The 21,394-nt window shown below is 37.2% G+C and overlaps 2 protein-coding genes across 3 annotated transcripts; both read right to left on the bottom strand.

Annotated features, from left to right (window-relative positions):
• Nucleotides 1-1,123: 1,123 nt before the first annotated feature.
• On the bottom strand, nt 1,124-18,155 carry LOC108150489 (dnaJ homolog subfamily C member 7). Of its 2 annotated transcripts, none has more exons than XM_017278695.2 (4): nt 17,662-18,155; nt 3,422-3,874; nt 1,986-2,830; nt 1,124-1,913 (listed from the first exon to the last, which is right to left on the bottom strand). In XM_017278695.2, exons 1-4 carry the CDS (start codon nt 17,805-17,807, stop codon nt 1,804-1,806), a joined length of 1,554 nt encoding a protein of 517 aa, XP_017134184.1. In that variant the 5' UTR covers nt 17,808-18,155; the 3' UTR covers nt 1,124-1,803. The 2 variants fall into 2 exon arrangements, with proteins under 2 accessions (XP_017134184.1, XP_017134186.1); XM_017278697.2 differs by lacking the exon at nt 17,662-18,155 and adding an exon at nt 12,324-12,656.
• Nucleotides 18,156-18,746: 591 nt separating this feature from the next.
• On the bottom strand, nt 18,747-20,669 carry LOC108150410 (neprilysin-11). Its single transcript, XM_017278568.1, is given in 3 exon segments — nt 18,747-19,213; nt 19,267-19,339; nt 19,341-20,669. Coding segments are annotated over 3 exon segments (1,869 nt in total).
• Nucleotides 20,670-21,394: the final 725 nt, after the last annotated feature.

The raw sequence follows: 21,394 nt of genomic DNA, 5'->3' as shown, positions 1-21,394 counted from the left end.
CGTCGTTTTTCTTCTGCTTTGGTAAACGATGGTGTTTTAAAGATTAAACGGGCTTAGATTCCTTACTTAATGATTAGTGTATTTGTTTATGCGAAAGCCGATTTAAAAACATGAGTATTTTTTATTCGATCGGCTAGACACATTTCCAGCTAAAAACTGTGGGTTTCGGCTTAATTACGGAGATCAATAGTATTGCGACGCTTGAAAATATCTCAGGCACTATTTGATCTAAGACGACTTATCAGGTAAAAAATAATTTTGAAAAGCGCGCTATTGCCGGTTACAAGTTCCTTAAAATGCCGCTTGTTGGCGTCTTTCTTTGTCTAAAAGACATTTTGAAGTTTACATTATGTAAAACCCATGTAACAGCCACTAATCAAGGTCTTTAAAAATATATTAAGAAAAGTGCATATTTTGAAGTGGTAATCACATTTTTTATATTGTACTGCATACTAACGGACTATTCAGTAAGTGATTTGAATTAGAAAAACATAAAAAAAAATATATTGTAATGTTGACTTCCTGTAGAAAGTAAAATGTACATGGTGTATAACTTCGCTGAATAATTGTAGTGTTGGAAAACTGTAATAAGAAACTACATTTTCCTTTTTCCAATTGGATTTTCATAGCGAAAGTTCAGAAATAAACATTTTTAAAAATATTTTTATATAAATGTTATAAATAATATTAATGAAATAATTAATGTATTTTAATTTAAAATATTAAATTAAATAAAATTGATTTGAATTTCTAATTATTTAATTTTGCAATATTTACCTAACAAAAACATAAATCAACAAAGGCAAGTTTGATTTAAATGTATTATAGCTTCAATAGTTATTTGTCAAGTACTATAATTAACAATAATTAATTAGTATTCGAAAAGTTAAATTATCATTAATCAATTTTTGAAGATATTAATAATAACGCTTTTTAAGTTAACCAACCCATATATTTTTAATTCAGAAAATAAATAAATCTATTCTTACTATTCTTGCGTATCTGCGAGCTACAATTTCTTTTTAAACCTTTGAATATTAAATATTGCTCCCAACCCACGTTCACGGTTTTAAATAAAATAAAACTTATGATCCATCCGTCCCAAATGCTAAGACCATCCAAGTTTTTCTATGTTTACTATTTTTACTTGATGCTTTCACTTCACATATAAACTTCATCGTATAGTTACACAAAACAATAACTAAGTCGGATACGTTATTGGTTTTTGATTGATTTGTGTGTTTTAGCATAATTTTTTTGTTTTGTAACTTAGAAACGAAACTTAAGTGTCTGGCTTAATGAGTAAAAATAAAATTGGTTATACAATAAGGCTACGCATTCATTAATCATAATTAATTAATCAGTTAATCCTCGATAATCTGAGCGTACGCGCGCAGGCGCAGAACTCGCAAGGCCGGCGGATCCAACAACAACTGGATATAGCAACTTCACATGTACATTTATAACTTTGTTTTACATATTTTTCATGATTTATTATTCTTGATTTAATGCCGCCGAAATGATTTTAAAAAACATTTAAAATGTGAGAGAGTAAACTAGAAATTTGTTGTTTGAATAATTGCATAGATTTTCATAGAATTTCGCTCGTCTTCATTCGTTTAGACAAGCAAACTACATATGTTATTCGTAGGAAACAAATGCAAAAAGTTTTCAAGTTTGTGCGCTGCTGTGTTGAAGGATGAGGTTGCGTTGGCTTCCGATGAGGCAGAACATGGGTGGAGTGATGATGGTCTTCTTCTCTGAGGCGGTGAATGTACGCTGGGTGGGGGTGGTGGTTAGGTTTTAGAAATCAAAGTTGAACGAGTAATTTCGGCCGCCGGCGCCGCCGCCACCGCCTCCGGCGCCGTTGAATTGGAAGAATGAGCGGAACATCTGATTCGGATCAAAGTCGGCTGAAAAGAAGAAAATAATTAAAATAATTAATATTAATTTTGTGTATATGTATAATTCCATTTAAGCCTCACCTTGCTCTTGCTCCTCGATGTCCTGGCCACTGTCGTAGCGCGCTTTTTTGCGCGCATCGGACAGAATGGCGTACGCCTCACCCACCTCCTTGAACTTGAGCTCCTCCTCCTTGCGCTCCTCGGCACTGCTGTTGGCATGTCTATCGGGATGGTGGACCAGCGCCTTTTTGCGATACCCTTTCTTGATCTCATCGTCGGTGGCACTGCGTCCGATGCCCAGAATCTTGTAGTAGTCCTTTCGCTTCGACTTCTTCAGCGCAAACTTGGCATCGCGCAGCAGTCGCTTGATCTCGGCCGTTTTCTCCAGCTGCAGCGCCGCCTCGTAGTCGGCCACCGACTCCTCGAATTTCTCCAGATCGTTATAGCAGCGGGCGCGCAGCAGCAGGGCCTTCAGATACTGGTTATTCAGTTCCAGCACCCTATTGCAGTCGGCCACGGCCTCGCGTAAATTCCCGATGCGTGTATTGACCAGCGCCCGATTGTAAAGCAATTTCGAATTGATATCCTTGTTGTGCTCGTCGATCTTCAAAGCGTCCGTGTATATGACGTGAGCTTCGCGATAGCGACCCGATTTGAACAGCATGTTGCCATTCTCCTTCATCTCCTTGAGTTGCTTGCATTTGCTGCGCATCTGCTTGGACTTGTAGTGGTCCGGGTCAAGGGTCAGGGCGCGCTCAAAGTGCAGTATGCCCTTGTCCAGATTATCCGTGTAGTACAGGCACAGTCCCCTCACATATATAGCGTCCGCCGAGGTGGTATCCAGCTTCATCACTCCCACAGCAATGTCCAAGGCCTCATCGCAGCGTCCCAAAAAGGCAAGGCATTCAGCCTTGAGAAGGCGATATCTGAAAAATAGACACTTTGGGGTTAATCACTCGACAAATTGATTTAATTATAGATATATATATATATCTATCTTCATCCCACCTATTTTATGCTTACATAGTTATTCAAAATGCGGATCGAAAACATTATTTTGCAGTTAGGTATCTACAATTTTTCATTTAAATCAATAATAAAACTAGCTGGATTTGTAACACTACTACGTGCCTAGAAATATTTGTTCTTTTAGTGTATGATGTTAGAAAATTGTTTCTAGAATAACCAGTGCTTAAATCGTTAAATTATTTTGGCAATTATTTATTGAATTGGTTCTAATTAACTGCTATCATATGAATTATCGTCCTCTTTATACTTGTTTGTGAAAGTAAACTAATAGTTTTAGGGGCAGGTTTGCTGTTTGGAAGCAGTTAACAAAAATTGCAAAAATTTTTTAAATAATTTTTCTGAACATTGTTTAGGTGCTTTTATAAAAATCAAAAATATATAAAGGGAAAAGAGTAAATTTTCTTCTTTGAATCAAAACTGATGACCCTGTTTTTCACTAATCTGATATTACTGGAATTCCATGGGTTCTGCTTTTGGGAATCACTTACCTCAAGCAAGCGGGTGCCAATTTCAAGGCACTGTCCAGGTAGAAGACCACATTGCGATAGGCCTTTGTGTCGTAGTTGGTCTGGATGGTTGCCTCCAGTTGGCGCAGCTTCAGCGCCGCCGTCTGCTCGGCACTCACGGCCGTGCTCTGCGAATTGAGCTCGGCGACCATTTTGACGGCCTGTTCGGTGCCGATGATGTCGCCCAGGGCCAGACAGCACTTGGCCACACGAACGTAGGCCTTCTCGAAGCCCGGATCGATGCGGATGGCGTGGCGGGCGTCGGTCAGGGCGCTATTATAGTTGAGCAGCATCATGTAGCAGGCGGCCCGATTTCCGTAATATGCCGCCGAGTCCGGACACAGCGATATGGCGTCCGTGTAGAGCTTGAGTGCATTCTGATAGTTGTGCGCCTTGTATTGGTCGTTGCCCAGTTTCTTCTTCTCTTCGGCAATGCTGCAAGTAGAAACAGTGAGTGAGCGGGGAAAACAATTTTCTTGGTCAATCCTTGGGGCTCGGGGCTCAGAGCTCAGTGCACAAAAGAATCGGTCGGTCGGTCGGTCGGTCGGTTCTTTACATAGTCTACATAATTTGAATTTTTAATTTCATGTCGTCAACCGAGGCGAAGTAACCGCCGCCAGGCAAGTCGTCGTCGTCGTCTTCTCAAGAAGAAATGTACAAAACGGGCAGTATAAAATGGCACAGCGAAAAGCAAGCAACAGGAAGTTATCCGTTGCTTGTGGCCCAGACGTCTTTTCAAAATGCACATTGGCGCGGAAAACGATGAAAATGTGTTCAAGGAAAATTTATTTTCATTTAAAGTTTCATTACAATTAAGTCTAGTTATCTACAAAATGATTGATTTGCAATTAATGGTAATAAAGTCTGTTAAATTACATCACTTAACATTTATTAGTTATTAATTTATGTATTTTTTATCAACGTAAATCTTTAAAAATAATGTTAATTGCGACTCGGAACAAATATTAATAAAACATAAATCAAGAAAAAGTTGTTCTACATTTATATGAAAGACAAGAGTTTTGTTTTATTAAAACACCACATGATTATCCCGCAATTCATAGTTCAACTCGTTGTTTAGAACATCCGCCTGGCCGATCAATTTGCACTCCCATTCATCCGTTTCCATCCCATTTTCAGCACACTTTTTCATTCAAAGGAAGTGCAACAACCTGCGCCCCGCTCAAATGGGCCAAGAAATTATGGCATCACAATGGCCGCCAATAGGGCGACACTAATGCGGTCGCCAAAGAATCCCGAAAGCCAAAGAAATTCCCTATTGCCACACACACCCTCTAAGCCCCAACGCCAACCCACTTGGAGTTGTGCCAGGCAGGGTGTTTACTGTACCGAGCATTGTCGCCAGTATTACAGGGCATAAGTGCTTTATGCTTGTTGACTGGCTCGTTGTTGTTATTCTCGATTTTCACTCGGCCTGTTTGTTATTTATTTGCTTGTGGTTTCGGTTTCCTTTTGCCCGTTTATTTTTGCATCTGTGTGCTATTAAAAATACATTGAGATATTACAAAAATTGAGGGGTTTCGTACCTTTCGCCCTGCACCTTATGATTTTTTTTTAAATTTACCCAGAGTTTTATTTAAAAAAGTATGTATTTGCATTTAGTAAATTTACATCAAACCGGAGTAAGTATTTGATAAAATTCTTTAAGCAGCTTTAAACATTTTTTCCCACTTCACTTTAATAGGAGCTTGTAAAACGATGATTACAAAAAAAGTGTGAGAACAGAATGCGAATAAGATACGGCGAACAAACAAAAGATGTTAATTACTACTACTAAAAAGAATAATTTGCATTGCAAATTTTTTTTTTCTTGTCTCTCCAGCAGACAAATAGAGAAAGGCCGGCAAGTGGGTGGTTGGTAGGGGGTTTGGCGTTTTTTTCAAGTGCTCAGCACAAAACTTTTAATTGCTGCCATAACTTGCCAAAGCGGTCGCGGCCTGAACCACAAATGGGGCCAAAATGGGGGGTTTCTGATATCTTGGAGGGAGCGCGAATCGGGCGGGGCAACACTCCAGTCAACAGCAGCAGTTTGCATAACAATTAGAGAATCCCATAAAAGTCAAAAATTCGCTTGCGCTTGATTGGGCAACATTTTAGAAAGCCATTTGTTAGGGCGACCGGCCGCCCCTTTATCCCTTCAGCCATTTTTTTCCACCCAAAAAAGTAGGCAACGCGGTTTGCATTTGCAATTCAACTGCAATAAAAACAGAAGACTTGGAAACTTCAACAGACGTTCGCTGTAAAAAAAATTGAAAAACTAAAGAGCTGATTTAAATTAAGCAGTGAGGAAAGGTGGAGAAATGGCTGGCACGCCCAAAAACATGAAAGCCCGGGCTAGATAAATAAACCTCAAAAGGGGAACCGCCGCCACCTGAATGGCAGGCAAAACAGGTAACAAAAAATGGTAAACGGAAAGCGAAAAAAAAGAACCAACAAACTGAAAGCAGAAGAATGAATGCAAAGCATGCAATGCAAATTTAAGCATGTATAGATTACGTTTGCGGCCAAAATAATAGCCCTACAAATCAAAGCTTCCCAAAGGGAGCCTAGCTTTGTTATAATATTTATTATTATTCGTCAAAATGTAGATATTAAAAAAAACCCCCTTCTTCTTTATGTTCAATTATTTATTATGATTCTGTGCTTGCATAAAAATCTACATTTTAGATTTCAAAGCCCTTTTGTCTACGAAAGTCAATTTACTATTAATTCAATTTATAAATTTAAATACAAATTTACTTGGGCAAAAACTAAATAAAGATACGTTTTTAATCTTGCAAAATAGAAATTTCAAGAGTTAATTACAAAGTTGATCTATTAATTTTCTTTTAAGAGCTTTGAACCCATTTTAGACATCATCACCTTCTTTATTACTTTTTATTACCCATATGGTGCTAAAATTGTGACCCCCACTGTGCGTACGTGTTGGTCTGCATATATGATGCCTGCAGGTCACAACAAAGTTCAATGCGCGATAAGCGAAGTCAATGGTAGAAGAACATTCGAGGAATGTGATGTGCAAGTGAAATGGCGATGGAATAGTGTGAGTTGTTCGGAATAATCATTCCCTCATGAATATGCATGGATTAACGGGGTGAATGAAGGGGGTTGGCTTGTGATGACAAAACTTTTCGCACAGCCAACGAAGGAAACTTGGACGCCGGGTGACATGTGCTGCAAGAATCATGCAAAGTAGATTGTCAGGGTGTCAAATCTATCAGTTAACTGAAGCGATAGCTGGAGACGCACAATTGCTACAGTGGGACCACTTGAGGGTGGAAAGTTTTACACGCTTGCTGATTACTTTGATTACATTTACTCAAGTTCGGGAATGATTTTTATTTTTACTTTAAAGACCTTGTGAGCTATAATTTAAAGATTTCATTTAAGACAAGAAGTATCTAAACTAATTATTTAGGATAAATTCCAATTTACTTAAATTCAACAATAATTTATTTACAAATTTTGCTTCATCGGACAAATTTTTTCCATTAAATTTACTACAGTTGAAATAAAACTCCACTTGCAACCACAAAGTATAAACTTCAGTATTCCACACTCTAGTAATTTAGTAATTTCCAGAGCACTGCCATTTGCATTCCATTAGCATCCTGTCATATCAAATTGGCTTTAACAACAATTTTATTCGGCATTTCTACTTACCGCGGCAGAAACGTAAATTCCTCCGAACTCATATACAATTTATTGAGCATTGGATAGAGCGGAGGATTCAGACTTTTAGGGTTATTACTTATCGGCATAAGAAAACCAAGGGATTTTAGACACCTCCCATTAAATGGCCAGTCAAGTCAAGTGACTATATATTGTTATGATTTTTATACACCGCTCTAACGCAAAAAACTATACAAATAATAGGCTATCAAAAGACTAGTTAAGCGAACACTTCGTTATTGCTGGTGGTCTCTGGCAGTCAACGGAAGCGACTGATGTTGATGCTGCTGCTGGTGGTGTGTTGCTGCTGTGCTGCTGATGTTGCCGCCGTGCTGCCTGCATGTTGCAGCTGCTGCTGCTGCTGGCGACGATTTTAATGCAATGGCACGTCGAGAAGCTTGTAACCGAGAACCAAAAGTTACGAAGGCAAAAATACGAACATGCTACCGGCTTTGTACTTACAGCAAAGATATTTAAAATACCCACAGCGCACAGAAAACATATTGCAGTTTTTTGTATTATAACTTTGCAAATTGATTATTTATCAAAACAAATTAAAGAATAGTTAAGATTTTTTTAAGGTTGTGTTTGGAGTTTAACAAAATCTCTAATTAGTTCGCTTCCAGATTGTTTTGCAGCTTACACATAGGAATTACCGATTGTGCCAACAGTTTTTATTTATTTTTAAATACAATTTAAAATTACTATAAATGTAAATGCACTTACAGTAGTAATTACCAGAGGCAGTTGCTTTTTTGTAAGCACTGTGCCTGCAGCGAGAGAACAAAATTTAGAGAGTAAACGGAGAAAGCATTACATTGTGCAGAGCGCATGTGAGAGAGAAAAGTCCGGTGAAAGGGAAGAAAGGGGCAGGAAATAGGGTGGGTGGCGGTCTGTGGGTGGTAAAGCCTCTCTGCAGGTGGCTCTAACGATATGCCAGACAATGCCACTCGCCATTACAGCCATTTGTTGGTCAATAAGGAAAAAATCTACAAAAATTCTTATACAAAGAGTGAATACCCTTGTTTTAATTTAATTTACATAAAGTAAGCTTAAAATTCTTAAAACACTTTTATCAATTACCGTTGCCAACATTTTACAAACAGTTTTTTCTACTTTATTGTTGAATGACCAATAAATATAATTTGTATGTTTAAAAAATTGCTGATGACAGTCTCATTAATATTCACTAATAATAAAATGCATTAATCGAATAAATATATTTATTTTAATTCTTTTGCAAAACTCTAAAGAATGTAAAAAAAATTGCAGACATCTGCATCCGATATCCATCTACCAAATGTCAATATTTTATCACATCCTTTACTCTGAACCCCGAACAAATTCCACATCAGTTAACGCTGCGCTGTCAACAAACCCTTTGCGAAAGCGCATATCAAATAGTTTACCCGTTTACCCATCACAACAAGCTTAGGGAGGACCGAAAGCAGTGGGGAAGCGGGAAAGCGACCAGCGGACATGACCTGCCACAAGTTGAAATTGCTTGCCACAAGACCCCAACGCACACAGATACTGAAAATACTTGCAGAACTACAGTCTAACGTTCCTAAGTCAAATTTCCTCAAACTGAAATTAAATATTTTGCTAATGTTAATTAATTTATAATTTATTTTTAATGCTCCTTTTTGTAAGAACATTTTTCTTGCATATTATAAACGATAAGATTAAAGTTTTCAATTTATATTTTGAACCCTTTAAAAATTAAATTCAATAAAAAAAATATAACAACAACTTTATAATAAGTCTTAAAATTTTCTTTTTTTTTTAGTTTTGTTTTTTTTGTTTTTTGTTTTGTTTTTAAATTAGCCAAGCTGCACTGTCATATAGTGATTCACGTGGACCACGCACAGTAGGTCAATGCGGGTTCTGTTTTTGTGTTTGCCCCCAACTGCGTGAACCGGAAATGCTGTGCAGACATAATGGCGGCCGAAAATAAAGGGAGCGAATAAAACAAAAGCACGGTTGGGCGAAGAGCCAAAAGCGTCAGGCTTAAGTGAATAAGAAGAAGAAGTTTCCAATAAATAAAAGAAAAGCCAGCTTAAGAATGGAGGGCCACTTTGGGGAAAATGGTGAGAAAGAGGGGATTACAAAGCTAATGAACCTAGCCAAGAGTCGGTTTGAAAGTTTAAGCCAAATTGCTGGAGTTGAGAAGTTTCTCGGGAGCTAAATAAATGGCCAAACATTTGAATAAAAACAAGATGCAGAAAACTGTGAAGAATAAAATGAAACTCCACAGATTTAAACTTAATTCGGTAAAAACAATTAACTAACTTAAATGAATAAGGTCACAAATATTTTTCTATTTCATAAAATAGTAGGAACATTTTTGCCAAAAATCCATTGCATTTTATAGTCTAGATAACTTTTTCCCTCAGTGAAGAAGCCCAGAGCTTCCAATCCATTGTCAGCGCAAGTGTGGGTTGAGAACTAATGCAAACAATATAAAATACATAATTGATTGTTTTCTCACAACCCTCCTCATCATCATCATCATCAGAATCAACACCATCGCCATCGTCATCATCATCTCCATCGTTATAGAACACTTGCATATGGATGAGCTCGTGTTCTATTGACACTTGCTTCAATTGAATTTATGGTCCCTAGTTTTGGGTCGTTGTCCGACCCATTATTCCATGTGTTAGCTTTGAAGGAGGTTAACGGGGAAAATGGTTAGGTTCTGCCAGTTGTCAGTTGTTTGCTATTTATGGCACACACAATACGTAATAAAAATATACACGTACATCTGTCATCGGGATTTATGATGGTGGGGAATGTTGCCTTTTAGCTCTCAGCGATACATCTATTAGATACGTGCTTAAAGTCCAATCAAATTAGATGATAACTAATACAGAGTGCTCGGATTAGATAAATGATGTGTTGAATTGGGAATTAAAAAGAGAATATGAAACAGAAACATCAAAATGAAATCGAATAATATTTTGTTTATAAAGGTATTGTGAATAAATTTTCAAACGATATTTATACAGCGAAACAACTAGTTTTAAACATGGGTTTAAGTAAATAGGTCAATTAATAGAAACAACATTTACATTAAAAATATATAAGCATGGTGGCATAAAACAGGCTTTAATATAATTAAATTTAGATGGTAAAAGAATAGAGCTTTAAACACAGGCTCTCATTTGTAACTAAAATATAATAGTCCACACATTGTTTCCCAGCTCGTACGCAGTAAATTTTATAATTTCTCCAAAGAAACAGACCGTAAATCATAAGCCGGGAATCGCATTACCCTTTGACACAAAGTGCCTCATAAAAATATGACCAAAGCGCAGCTAAATTGCGTCTGCAAACATACAATTTTAACTATCCCACAAGGAATTCACAGTCACGAGCTCTCCACACAACATTGCCCTATAATTCTTGACTGGAAATGCATTTTCGGAGTGGGATCTGATTGGGTTACCCATGTGAGTCATTTGTTTGCCTGCAACTGCAATAAAATGCATGCAAAATTTAATGCTACTGCACTTTAAAACGCAATCTGCACCGCCCACAGTAAGAGCAACTGCAACAAAAATTGCAACTGCAACAGCAACATGAGCAGCAGATATGCCAACAACAATGGCGGGGGCATAAAAACATTTATGTCGGGGCAATAAACGACACACCCAGCACGAAAAAATAGCAGAGAGTTAAAAGACAACACAAAAACCAAAATTATAGTGCGGTAGCAATGCATTGTACATATTTTCCCCATGCTGCAGTTTTTTTTTTGGTATGTATTTTTTTTTTTTTGGATAAGAATTTGCGCTGGCGACCTCAATGTGCCATATGCCAGCCAAAGCTTTGCTACCCAAAAAGTTGGGGCCAACACATGTGCCAAGAGACCCAAAGAGGCCCCCTAAACGCTCTTCTAGGAGAAAGGACAGAGAACCAGTGGGGGAAATGGTCGAGAGGCTAGGCATTTGGCAGCCCAGTTGGGCTCTGACATTTTAAAGAGATTGAGAAATGTCGAACAGATTTTTCTTTCGCCTGCTGCTTTTTGTTTCAGCACAGAGAAAAAAATATTAATACCAATTCGATTTTGGAGACATGTCTATCACATAATATTGAAATATATATTATTAAATCGAATAAAGTAGTTCGTCAAATGATTTTAAATCATAAAGAGTTAAATATATGTAAAATCAATTTTAATTTGTTAAAGACTTTCTCTGAGTATATATTTGCTGAAATTTTCTTTTTTCGCCTTGATCAGATTGGTCAATGCTCTTTGCTGAGGGTTCGAAGAAAGTGTGTGAAGGGCAAAGGCTGCCAGAAAAGTCAATGTAGTGAATTGAGTCATTTCGGGCCTACATATAAAAGTGTTGCTCATTTACACATATACATTTGTTTCTTGTAAAGTAAAACGACTTTCGATGTCTATTCACTTTTTTAACCTAAATATTTCGATATATATATATATAATAAATATAAAACTCTAAAATCGAACGCAGACATTAACAAAATTTGTATTGATTAATTGGTTTTATAATATGAACACTTATCGAAATGTCTGTCAGTTATATTTAGAACAGTTTGTGGACGGTTAAATAATATTGATGAACACGTTTTTCATTGGAAAAAAAGTATCTATTTTTGTATCCATTTCTTATCTTAATTATATGGATTTTGTTCATGTTTTCCAAGAAACTTATCAAGACTTTAGGGTAGGCAGTTCTTTAATTTTCAAACAAAGAAGGAAGGTTTGATTGTTAAACTCAGTCATCAATAATATAAATCAGCCCATTTTAAATGTTTGATTGTATCAATTGATTTTTAATTTCAACGCCTTTGCACGTGGCGACTGAGAGACCGATAGGTGAAGTGAAAAACCGCGACAAATGAATATGCAAAAATACACCAGACGACACCCGAACACACAATGATATATATAGACGCACCCGATTCGAGTGCAAAATGTGCTTACAGTTGCGGTTATTTCGAAGTGGCTTCAATACCATTTTTTAATAAAATTTTAAAGTTTAGTGATACATTTTGATCAAAAGTTATTTGATAATTTAAAGCGGGTTAGGTTAAGTTTATTTAAAGCAATTAACGAAACGTTTATGTCGTTTTATTTTTGTTACTTTCTGCACTTTGGATTTCGTTGTGGTTGGCATTTAATCGAGATAAATATATAAAACACTTCTACATAACTTACTACAACATTTTATGCGGGATCGTTGGGTATTTATTTAGATGTAGTTGGCTTTTCCTTCTGGTCAGAGCGTGCCTTTCTTTTGCATATATAAAGTGACTTGATCCCTTGATTGCTGCTATTTTGGTCTCACTCCCGTTCTTTTAAGTTCGTGTTGTAAATCCGAATCCTACATAAAACACTTTTTGCTAATCACAAATAATTCGACTTAATTTGATCGTATTGCTGACAACGTAAATTTTTCGTTATTTGACAGCGGAGGGAAGACACAAAACTCAAAGCGAAAAGTCTTAGGTATTTTGCTTATTTATTTTGTAATTTTCCCTTAACCACGCTTTTCACAATTTTCGCGACGAGCGCAGAAAACGACGTCGATCGACGCACTGCAATTCGTGAATGAGTGGGCAGAGTGCCGATCCCCGCGATGATCCCCTCTGCCGGCAGCGACTGCAACGCAGCCCAACAGCTGACGCGGAGAGCATTGAGAGAGAAAGAGCAGCTAGCAGAGTGTGAATTGCAAAGTGAAAAATGAGAGCTACATCAAATAGATATAAGCAACCAGATAATTAAGGCGGAATTATGCATGTGTGAACCAATTAAATTTATTTAGGGTCATGATTTAAAAAAAAAAACATTGAAAAAAAAAATAGAGCAGAAAACAAAATTATTTATTATGCATTATGTTATTATTGTTTACAAAAAATATGTTTAAAACAAGTTTTATTAGTAGTTCTTGCATTTAAAAGCAAACGTTTTTTTTTTTCAGAACTTATTATGTTTTCTTAACCCTCAAAATGTTGAAAAAGTTATTGCACTCACTCAATCGTTGTCTTCCTCATTTCGCTTTGTTTCTGGTAAACATTTTTTATAGGACCCCCGACCCATCTCTGAGCAATTTTACTTCCCGTTGTTTAAGAAAACACACATAAATAAATATACAGATCTATAGAGACCATATATGTGTATCTACCATATACCCGTTAAGTGAAGGCGTGTCGTGAGTTTTGAATGAGACATGAACAAGATATCCTTTGCTGGCTGTCAGCTTTTAATTAATGTTTTTTAATACAAAAATGGCAACACAACAAACAAGAGAAAGGAAGAAAGTTGTAATTTTGTGAAAAAGGTTGGATAATTATTTCGAAAATATGAGAATGCAAAATGAAACCGCAAAATATGACCGACCTGTTCCAGTTCACTATCAAATTGGGGCAAATCCAATTGCTATTTAGTGCACATTCCGCTGCAACAAGTGAATTGCATTGCAAATGCGACTGAAGCCTGCAAAAACAAAAACCAAGCAACCAGAGCCAAGTGAAAGTGCAGACACAAACGAACAAAGCAATTAAAACCACTAACCACTGCCGTAACGAATACAAAGAAAAAACAAAAGAAAATGAATTAACAGACAAATAACGCAAAAGCTTTAAAATTTGCAGAAAAATAACCACAAATTCCCAAATGAACTAAGATAACGAAGCCGCAAAAAAAAGATAATGGGCTTAACCAGTTTCCGTTAAACTGTAAATTTAAATGATAAAACTTGTAATAGCTTTCAAACTATAATGGCGCCATTTAGTTAAGTGCTTATTTACATTCTGCCAACACCTACAGTTTGAAATTGAAAATGGAAATGAATTTTCCCGGTTGCTGTCTTTTTGACTCCACAGCAAAAAAATGTATCTTCAACAGAAACTTAAACCCCTTTATTATTAATAGGAAAACAAGGGCTTAAATAGGGATTGTTTCCTATTTATTTTATAAGTATTAGAAATAGCTAACATTGATTTTCAGAAAGGCTACAGCAGTACTTTAAAAACTCATGTGTATATTTGTACTGTTATGTTCAAATTTATTCCTGTGTACCTACAAATGTGTAAAAACTTGCTTCGAAGTCGTTAGAGGCGGCAGACTGGCATAACTGGCTTCCACATTCGATTCAGACAGATAAGGCAAGACAAGACAAGAGACTCTCATGGGTAGCAGATGACAGTTGCCTAGGCTTTTTGACATGATCTACGAAAGATCGGGTTTTTTCTTTTCTGCCGGGGGAAATTGAGCAATTTTCCAATGCATTTAACTTAATGTTTACGATATGATAAGACTTGAGTGGCAATCAATGGAGTTTCCGGCTCAGGGAAAAAATCTAAAGACGATAAAGCATTTTACAATTTTTTAAACCCTCTGTTTATCTTTGATTAGATATTGACCTTGTCATTCTATCCAAAGCTATTTGCCATTTCAAAAATTCACACACTTCTCGAGACATACAAAACCCATTGTAGAACCATAAATTTAATTGAAAAATTACCTGACCAAAAATGTTTAATAGGCGCTGGCCCGCGCAAGTTGAGCATTACGTAATTTAAAGCTATCTTGCTATTGTCTTCAAGTGACGGCCACTTTATAAAAACCCACAACATCCGCTTAGAGCTTCTTGAAACTATCAAGATCTTTAATATTGAAAACCATCAAATTGTTCGCTCATGTTTCTAAGTTCTTTTGTGTTTTTTTCTAGGCTCGTGTCGAATCAATAATTTAATTGACCCACTTTAACTGGAGTCGAGCAATAACTTTTCGAGAGTTACGTAGTTGGAGGCTAATTGCCCGAAGTTATAGTTGGCAAAAAGTTTACCCATTGCAATGGCAACATTGAAAGTAGACGAAAAAGTAAGCGCAAGGCGAATTTTGGGTCGAAACTAGGTTGATGACGTCCGCAGTGGAAAGCGTTAGCAACTTTGTGATGGCCAATAAATAGAGCAAAGTGCTGGTAAAACTGTGCTTTAAGATAAGTTAAATGTACTCAAAGTCTCTATCTAATGAAAGGGCAGATTTTATGGCCCTAAGAAGTTTAAGGTTTAAATACTTTTACAAAATATAAATAAAGCATAGAACGAGCCTATAAACGTTTGTTGAGAGTTCGATGATTTTGCTATTATTTACCTCATAAATACAACCTTGAGCTGTGATTTCTAAAACAATCATAGAACTGACCCAAACTAAACTTAGAAAGTCCACAACTTAATCAGTTATGTTCACAATTTCCTTATCAGTATGTGATAATGTTTAAATCTAATCACTAAAGTAAAGTTTATTCTATGTTTTACAATTTTATAAAGATTAAGAACACTGCTAAAAATGTAGTTTACACTTGTTAAGCGTTTATAGATTATATACGACCCTTCACTCTCTGACCGTTTTTTGCCACACCCAAACGACCTTGAACTTGACTGGACCAAAATGTCGAAACGGTGTCTATAAATATTTAACAGCAGCCACCCTTTCTTTTCCATGGCGAATAAAATCAATAGGCTTATGCTGTAACATCTGCCTTGAAAAAATTTGAAATTTCCCCATTTATCGGGGTCGGCATTTCTAATTTATCAACGGGTTGACTCATAGTAGATGTGCAAACGGGTTCCCCTCATCATCTGGTCTTCCCATCGTCATTATTAAGTTTCCAAGTAAGTGCAAACAACAAAAAATCATACTAAACATCGTTTTTTGCGAGGGGATGAGTCACTTTGGCCAGACAAGAGAAATTTTTCCGCTTTTTTTTGCCCAGTCCTTGAACTCTAAAAGGTGAAACAAAATTACTAATGGAAATTAGAAAAATGCTGAAGGCCTGAAAGCCTGAAAGCCAAGAGTATATTTTTTCGCGCTTGGGTTCAGGTTCATTCACATTAAGTTTTTTGGCCAACTTTTTCAGAAGCGTGTGTAGGTTGCCCGCAACTCTTGGCTTTGTCTTTCTTTCGGTCTTTTGGCGATGACTGTATTTGACTTTGAACGCTGATCAGTTGATCGGGTCAGTTCTTCACACGAAATTCAGGGCCATAAGATGGTATCCCCCTTTTAATCAATTACCTGTCTGTCTATGCAAATCTTATCTATCCACAATGTATTTTATATTGTATTATTTGCGATTACTCACGGTAAACAACAATAAGTGACGCAAATTCTAGCGGAAACAACGTAATAAACACAAAACGAATTGCACAAAATATAAAAAAAACTTGTATTGCCAAATATATATTATTTTTTTTGATCGCACTGACAATTTCACTTGAGTGTCAACTTTGATTGTCCAAAAATACGGAAATAAATGCAATCGCATTTTATTGAATGCAAATATCAATTCTTATTTCTCCTTGTTTGCCGTTGTGTCAAAACAACGGAAAAGAAAATAAACGTAAATGAAGCGTGGCGAAATGGAATTTATATTGTTTATGTTGGCAAATTAGCAAAAATGTGCGCAATTTAAGTGTTTAATGGTTCTAGGTTTAGCTTAAAATGACAATTTCTAGGTATTCTATTTTTTTTATAACACTTTTTTGATGCATTTTTTTAGAAGCTTGTTTTTCTATCATCTTTCTTTAAATGCCAGACAGCGACTCTAAAACTGTTGCCTAAATACAGGCTTGTGAAATCAAAGTCTTGAATTTCAAAATTTAACGTTCCAACACACACACACAAAGGCAATGAAAAACATTGGGCGGCAAGCAGAAAGTAAAACCAGTTTGCAACAAGAACTAAACAAAGCACACCTAGCAACAACAAAGAAGTTACAGTCAGGCCTTCCAAACCAAAAACATTTTTTTCCCATTTTATACATTTTTTTTTTTAAATTATTTTTATTATTATTGGATATAGAAATTTTGAACTTAAAACGTGGTTATACAATTTAAATTACGATTTCTCAATTTAGAAAAACAATTAAAACCTGAATTATGTATAATTATATTTTAATTTGAAATTAAAAACAAGAACAATTCATCAAGTCGTCTTAATGAAGCTCTACTGTAACTGCAGGGCGTGTGCGTTGGCGTCGCTGACGTTTTGTTTCTTTTTTTCTATATTTATTTGCTACGTTTGGCTGCTGCCCATGACCATGTCAAATGGGTGCGTCAGGGAGGGGGAGAGGGGCTGGGCGAGTGAGTGGTATAGAGGTAGAGACCCCGGGCAATGAGATTACATAAAACAGCAATGCAAACACATACTTTAACACCTTGCTGTTATCGTACAGTTTGGGATTGACTGCAATTGCTCAGTTACAAAGTTGCAGAACTATTAGTTCTCAAATTAAACCAAACATTTATATTACTACGTATGTATATGCGATCATTCTATCAGAAGTGTGTTTTACACAGAGGTACTGCACTGTAGATTTTGATCCATTGTATTTATTTTAAATTCGAGAAAGTGTGGCACACTGTTTTATCAAGTAACCTCGCATAAACACAGCGACAGTTTATGAGTCACTTCTAAGGCACATTTTCAGGTGAACTGTTATCGTCGGTTTAGGAGCCATTGTACGATTTCCGCTTGTTTTTTTTGTACTTACGTTGCAGCGTCCTTGGGAACAATTTCCTCTGCCGCTGCGACGTTGGCGTCGACTGGCTGCTCCACCGTTAATTCAACGTCCATATCGGAGTTTGATGAGGTTTCCTCGCGTTCGCTATCGCTAATTTCGATGACTTCGTCGTCCATGCGTGGCTATTTCGAAGAGAACGAGAACAGCGACCAGAGTTCAATGCTTGCCAAACGTTGTTATTTGTCAATTCCTTTTTTTTCACTGTTTTTTCGCTTTTGCGTCAATCGCACGTATAGAGTGTGCCAATGTGTGTGTGTTGCACGCGCGCCGCGTAAAAACTCCCGGATTTCTGGTACTTTCTTCACGCGCTCCTTCTCTCGATGTTTCCGCCTTCGCTTCTGATTTGATTGCACGTCGCTGGCCAATTAGTTGTTAATTTTGAAATTTTTATTTCGAATAGCCAAACGACCCGAACAGACGGAAAAAAGCGTGCAGTGCGAGGGAAACATACGAAAAGGAAAAAGTGTGACCAAAACTTGAATGTCTAAATAAACAACCTTATCGGAAAAGTGGCCCGTCTAGCTATTTTAAAGGTAAATGTTTTGTTTGCAATAATGAAAGAATGGGACAAAGCCGATACCCTAAATGAAATTGGCTATAGAGTCTAAAAAAATGAATAAAAAATAAATATTTGTATACACATTTTTATACATATACTTACATGTGATTCTTACAATGCATTTTCATTTTGGGAATCAGCTTTTTTCTTGCCAACGCTTCTGGCACCACAACGTACGGTTGCTGTCTTCGCTACGGTTTAGTCAAGACGCAAGCCGGTTACTAACCGCCAAATTTGAACGGTTTTACATATAATATATATATATATATATAATATAATACTCATATAGGAGACGAGGGATAAATTCCTTTCGGGTTGCATTAAAAGTCAACAAACTATTTATCTTCTGATTGTTGTTCCTTCAAATATACCATAAATTGATGTATTCATTTCGTATGGTAACATAAATAAATAACAAAAGAATAAATACATGGCTTTTTTGGTACTTTAAAAAATATGAAAATAAGCAGAAAATTATAATATTTGTGAAGTGACCTCACCACAGCTGGCACTTTTCGAGCTGAGGGCCATTTCGGCGGCATCCAAAAACCTCATCAAAGGGTTCGAAACCGTTTAGAAGTTGCTGCAAACGCTCCTGGTCATCTTTGTACTCTGCATTAAAATCGCTATTTCCGCAGAAGAACTGCCCCAAACTGAGGAAGAATATCTTTTCCGGTTGCAGATGGGTGAAGTCTATTCGGTTCTTGCCATTTTTAGAATATGTAGTATAGGCCAGCTCCAGACCGCCTTTATCGACTATGCGTTCATCTATATTTCGTGTTCCGTTGCGATACATGCACTCCACAGCTTCGTCGAACCGCTGTGACTTGAATTTTTGATCGTTTCCATTGCTGTCAACTGTGATGCCGCTGGTGTCAAAGGCATTCATTAACTGATGTGCCAGAGTAAATCCCATCAGGCTATACTTAAACACATCGTCGCTGTCCGGCACAAAGAAAGGCTCTTGAAGAAGTCCAAGCGGCAGGATAATGACGTTCTGACGAACCACATAATACGAGTTGGAGGATATGGCCAAGCTTGGTTCGGGTAAGTCAAAATATTTTTCTCGTCTTGGTGCACTTTTATGGAGTTGTGCCATTATCTTTCGGATGCGAAATTGCAGCAACTTAAGGTGATCACGATGGAAATCAAGGTCTCCGGAGGAAAACTCCAATTCCTTGTAGTGTCGACTGACAAAGTTGTGAAGATCATCGGTTATTGGAAAGTTTCCAATGTTGAGTATTATACTCTCTGCCTTCCGAGCGATATATCTCTTCTGGGTGTCGGTTAACTCGAGGCGATTGTGTTCGACTTGCAGCAGGAACTGGCGGCGCAATTGCTCGAAAATGTTATTAATTTCATGGATGTAGGTATTTAAGTTTGAGGTTTCTAGAAAGCGCTCCCTATAAAGCAGATTGGCGGCCAGATTCATGCTTCGGCGAACATCCGTGATGCAAGCGATGGGCTCTTTGCTGTCCTCTGTGTCTTGAAGTATATATAATGCAAATCTTGTCATTATATAGCTGGCTACCACCTGTGCATCTTGCTGTTTGTCCATCAGATTTTTAAGTGAAGTGAAGTACCTTAAATGCTGTGCCAGCACCCGGAATTCTGGTGTAATACTGTGGCCAACTGTTATCTCAAAGAATCGCTGCCAGTTGTGACCGGTTCTGCTTTCCAATTGTTTCACACTGAAAAGTCCACTCTCAACAAAATCGTATTCTTTGGCCAACATTTTTATATCAAACTCCAGATTTCGGATCTTTCGTGCTAGAGGTACGATTTCAGTTGACGGGACCTTCAAGATGTAGAGAATGGCCAGTGTTTCCACAAAACTGTGCAAGTGTTGTGAATCTTCTGCAAAACTGGGCTTTCTGATTTCCAATCGATATTCGCTGGCGTTGTGAGGGTTCAATATGACGTCTAGGTTTAGGAAAACATGGTTTAGGCCGTATCGGTGCAGATAAGCAACGGTCTCCAGCCATTTAAACGGTTTCTGGGGCCACGTCCTACCATTTGGAGTGAATTGGGGCCAGGTGAGTCCTTCGCCTGGAGAAGCCAGATTGAGGTACTGCTCTAAGCTGCTCATATTTCGCTGGGTTTCACGGCAACTGAGGTAGAAACGGAGGACTTTAGCCTGCACACTAGACTCATTAAAGCCCGGCGATTGAAAACTCTGCCGCAGTTCCAGTTCCTCCATTAGTTTAACGAAGTTCTGGTTAACCTGGTGGTCCAGCATTTGGATAATGTCGTAGAAGGAATCATCCATGTGGCGTACATTGTACTTGCCGCAGACATGATTGTAAAAGTGTCCACAGGCATTGGAATCGTCGTCCACATAGCTAAGGATGTTATTTAGCAGCCTTGTATTGTAACTGGCTGCCACAATTGGCGCAAATAAAAGGCAGATAACCCACATGATAGCTGCAAGCACACTGAACTCTCGAGACGCCAGACATCTTGTAATACATGGGCAGCGAATTTTGCCTTATCATTGGGAATACTGTATGCTGGGGTGGCGAAGTCATCGCTGATAGCTTCTGGAAGATGCCTTAAGGCACCTGCTGTTGAGGTTGGTCGCTTTCAAGTCCACAGTAGTCAAACCCATCTATCTCAGTTACTTAAGTTGTGCTGATGTAATTAAACCTTCTATTCTATAGAATTGAAACTTGAATGTATAAAGCCTATCTTGTTTAGTGTTGATTTAATAAATTAATTAATTTAATTAACACATAATAAATGTTTATATTGTTGTTTTAAATTTACACGAAAAAGTCGTCACTTACAATGTGAGGCGGTTTCATTTTAAACTTGGCAACGCCACATGTCGAGACATACAGTACGCCGTGTTCTCACTGACGATAGCTCCCTGCCATGCAGCTCACTGACAAATGCTGAGCACTTTTTGTCGTACAATTATGGCGCGTTTATTGAACTTACACGTGATTGTTTATTTTCAATTCAAATAGAGTATTTTTTTATAAAAAGGTTTTCTTAAAAGTACTATTTAAAAAAAACTTATTTACAATTCAAATGCTATAATAACCAGCATGAAAAGTCCACTAAGGTTTTAAAGTATACGACTGTAGATTAAAAAAGTTTGAAATCAAATGTTTAGTTATCTAAAAACATCCACACATCAAG

This window comes from Drosophila elegans, unplaced genomic scaffold (assembly GCF_018152505.1).
Source record: "Drosophila elegans isolate 14027-0461.03 unplaced genomic scaffold, ASM1815250v1 contig_814, whole genome shotgun sequence".
Lineage (NCBI taxonomy): Eukaryota > Metazoa > Arthropoda > Insecta > Diptera > Drosophilidae > Drosophila > Drosophila elegans.
This window is presented reverse-complemented; position numbering and strand designations above follow the sequence as displayed.

What these genes read in the sequence shown, in the direction of transcription:
- LOC108150489 (XM_017278695.2), bottom strand. Translation starts at nt 17,807, where the DNA reads ATGGACGACGAAGTCATCGAAATTAGCGATAGCGAACGCGAGGAAACC. An exon ending in GTTCCCAAGGACGCTGCAAC is followed by an intron (nt 3,875 to 17,661) that starts GTAAGTACAAAA and finishes TTCTACTTGCAG; the next exon opens with CATTGCCGAAGAGAAGAAGA. An exon ending in CATCGAGGAGCAAGAGCAAG is followed by an intron (nt 1,914 to 1,985) that starts GTGAGGCTTAAA and finishes TCTTCTTTTCAG; the next exon opens with CCGACTTTGATCCGAATCAG.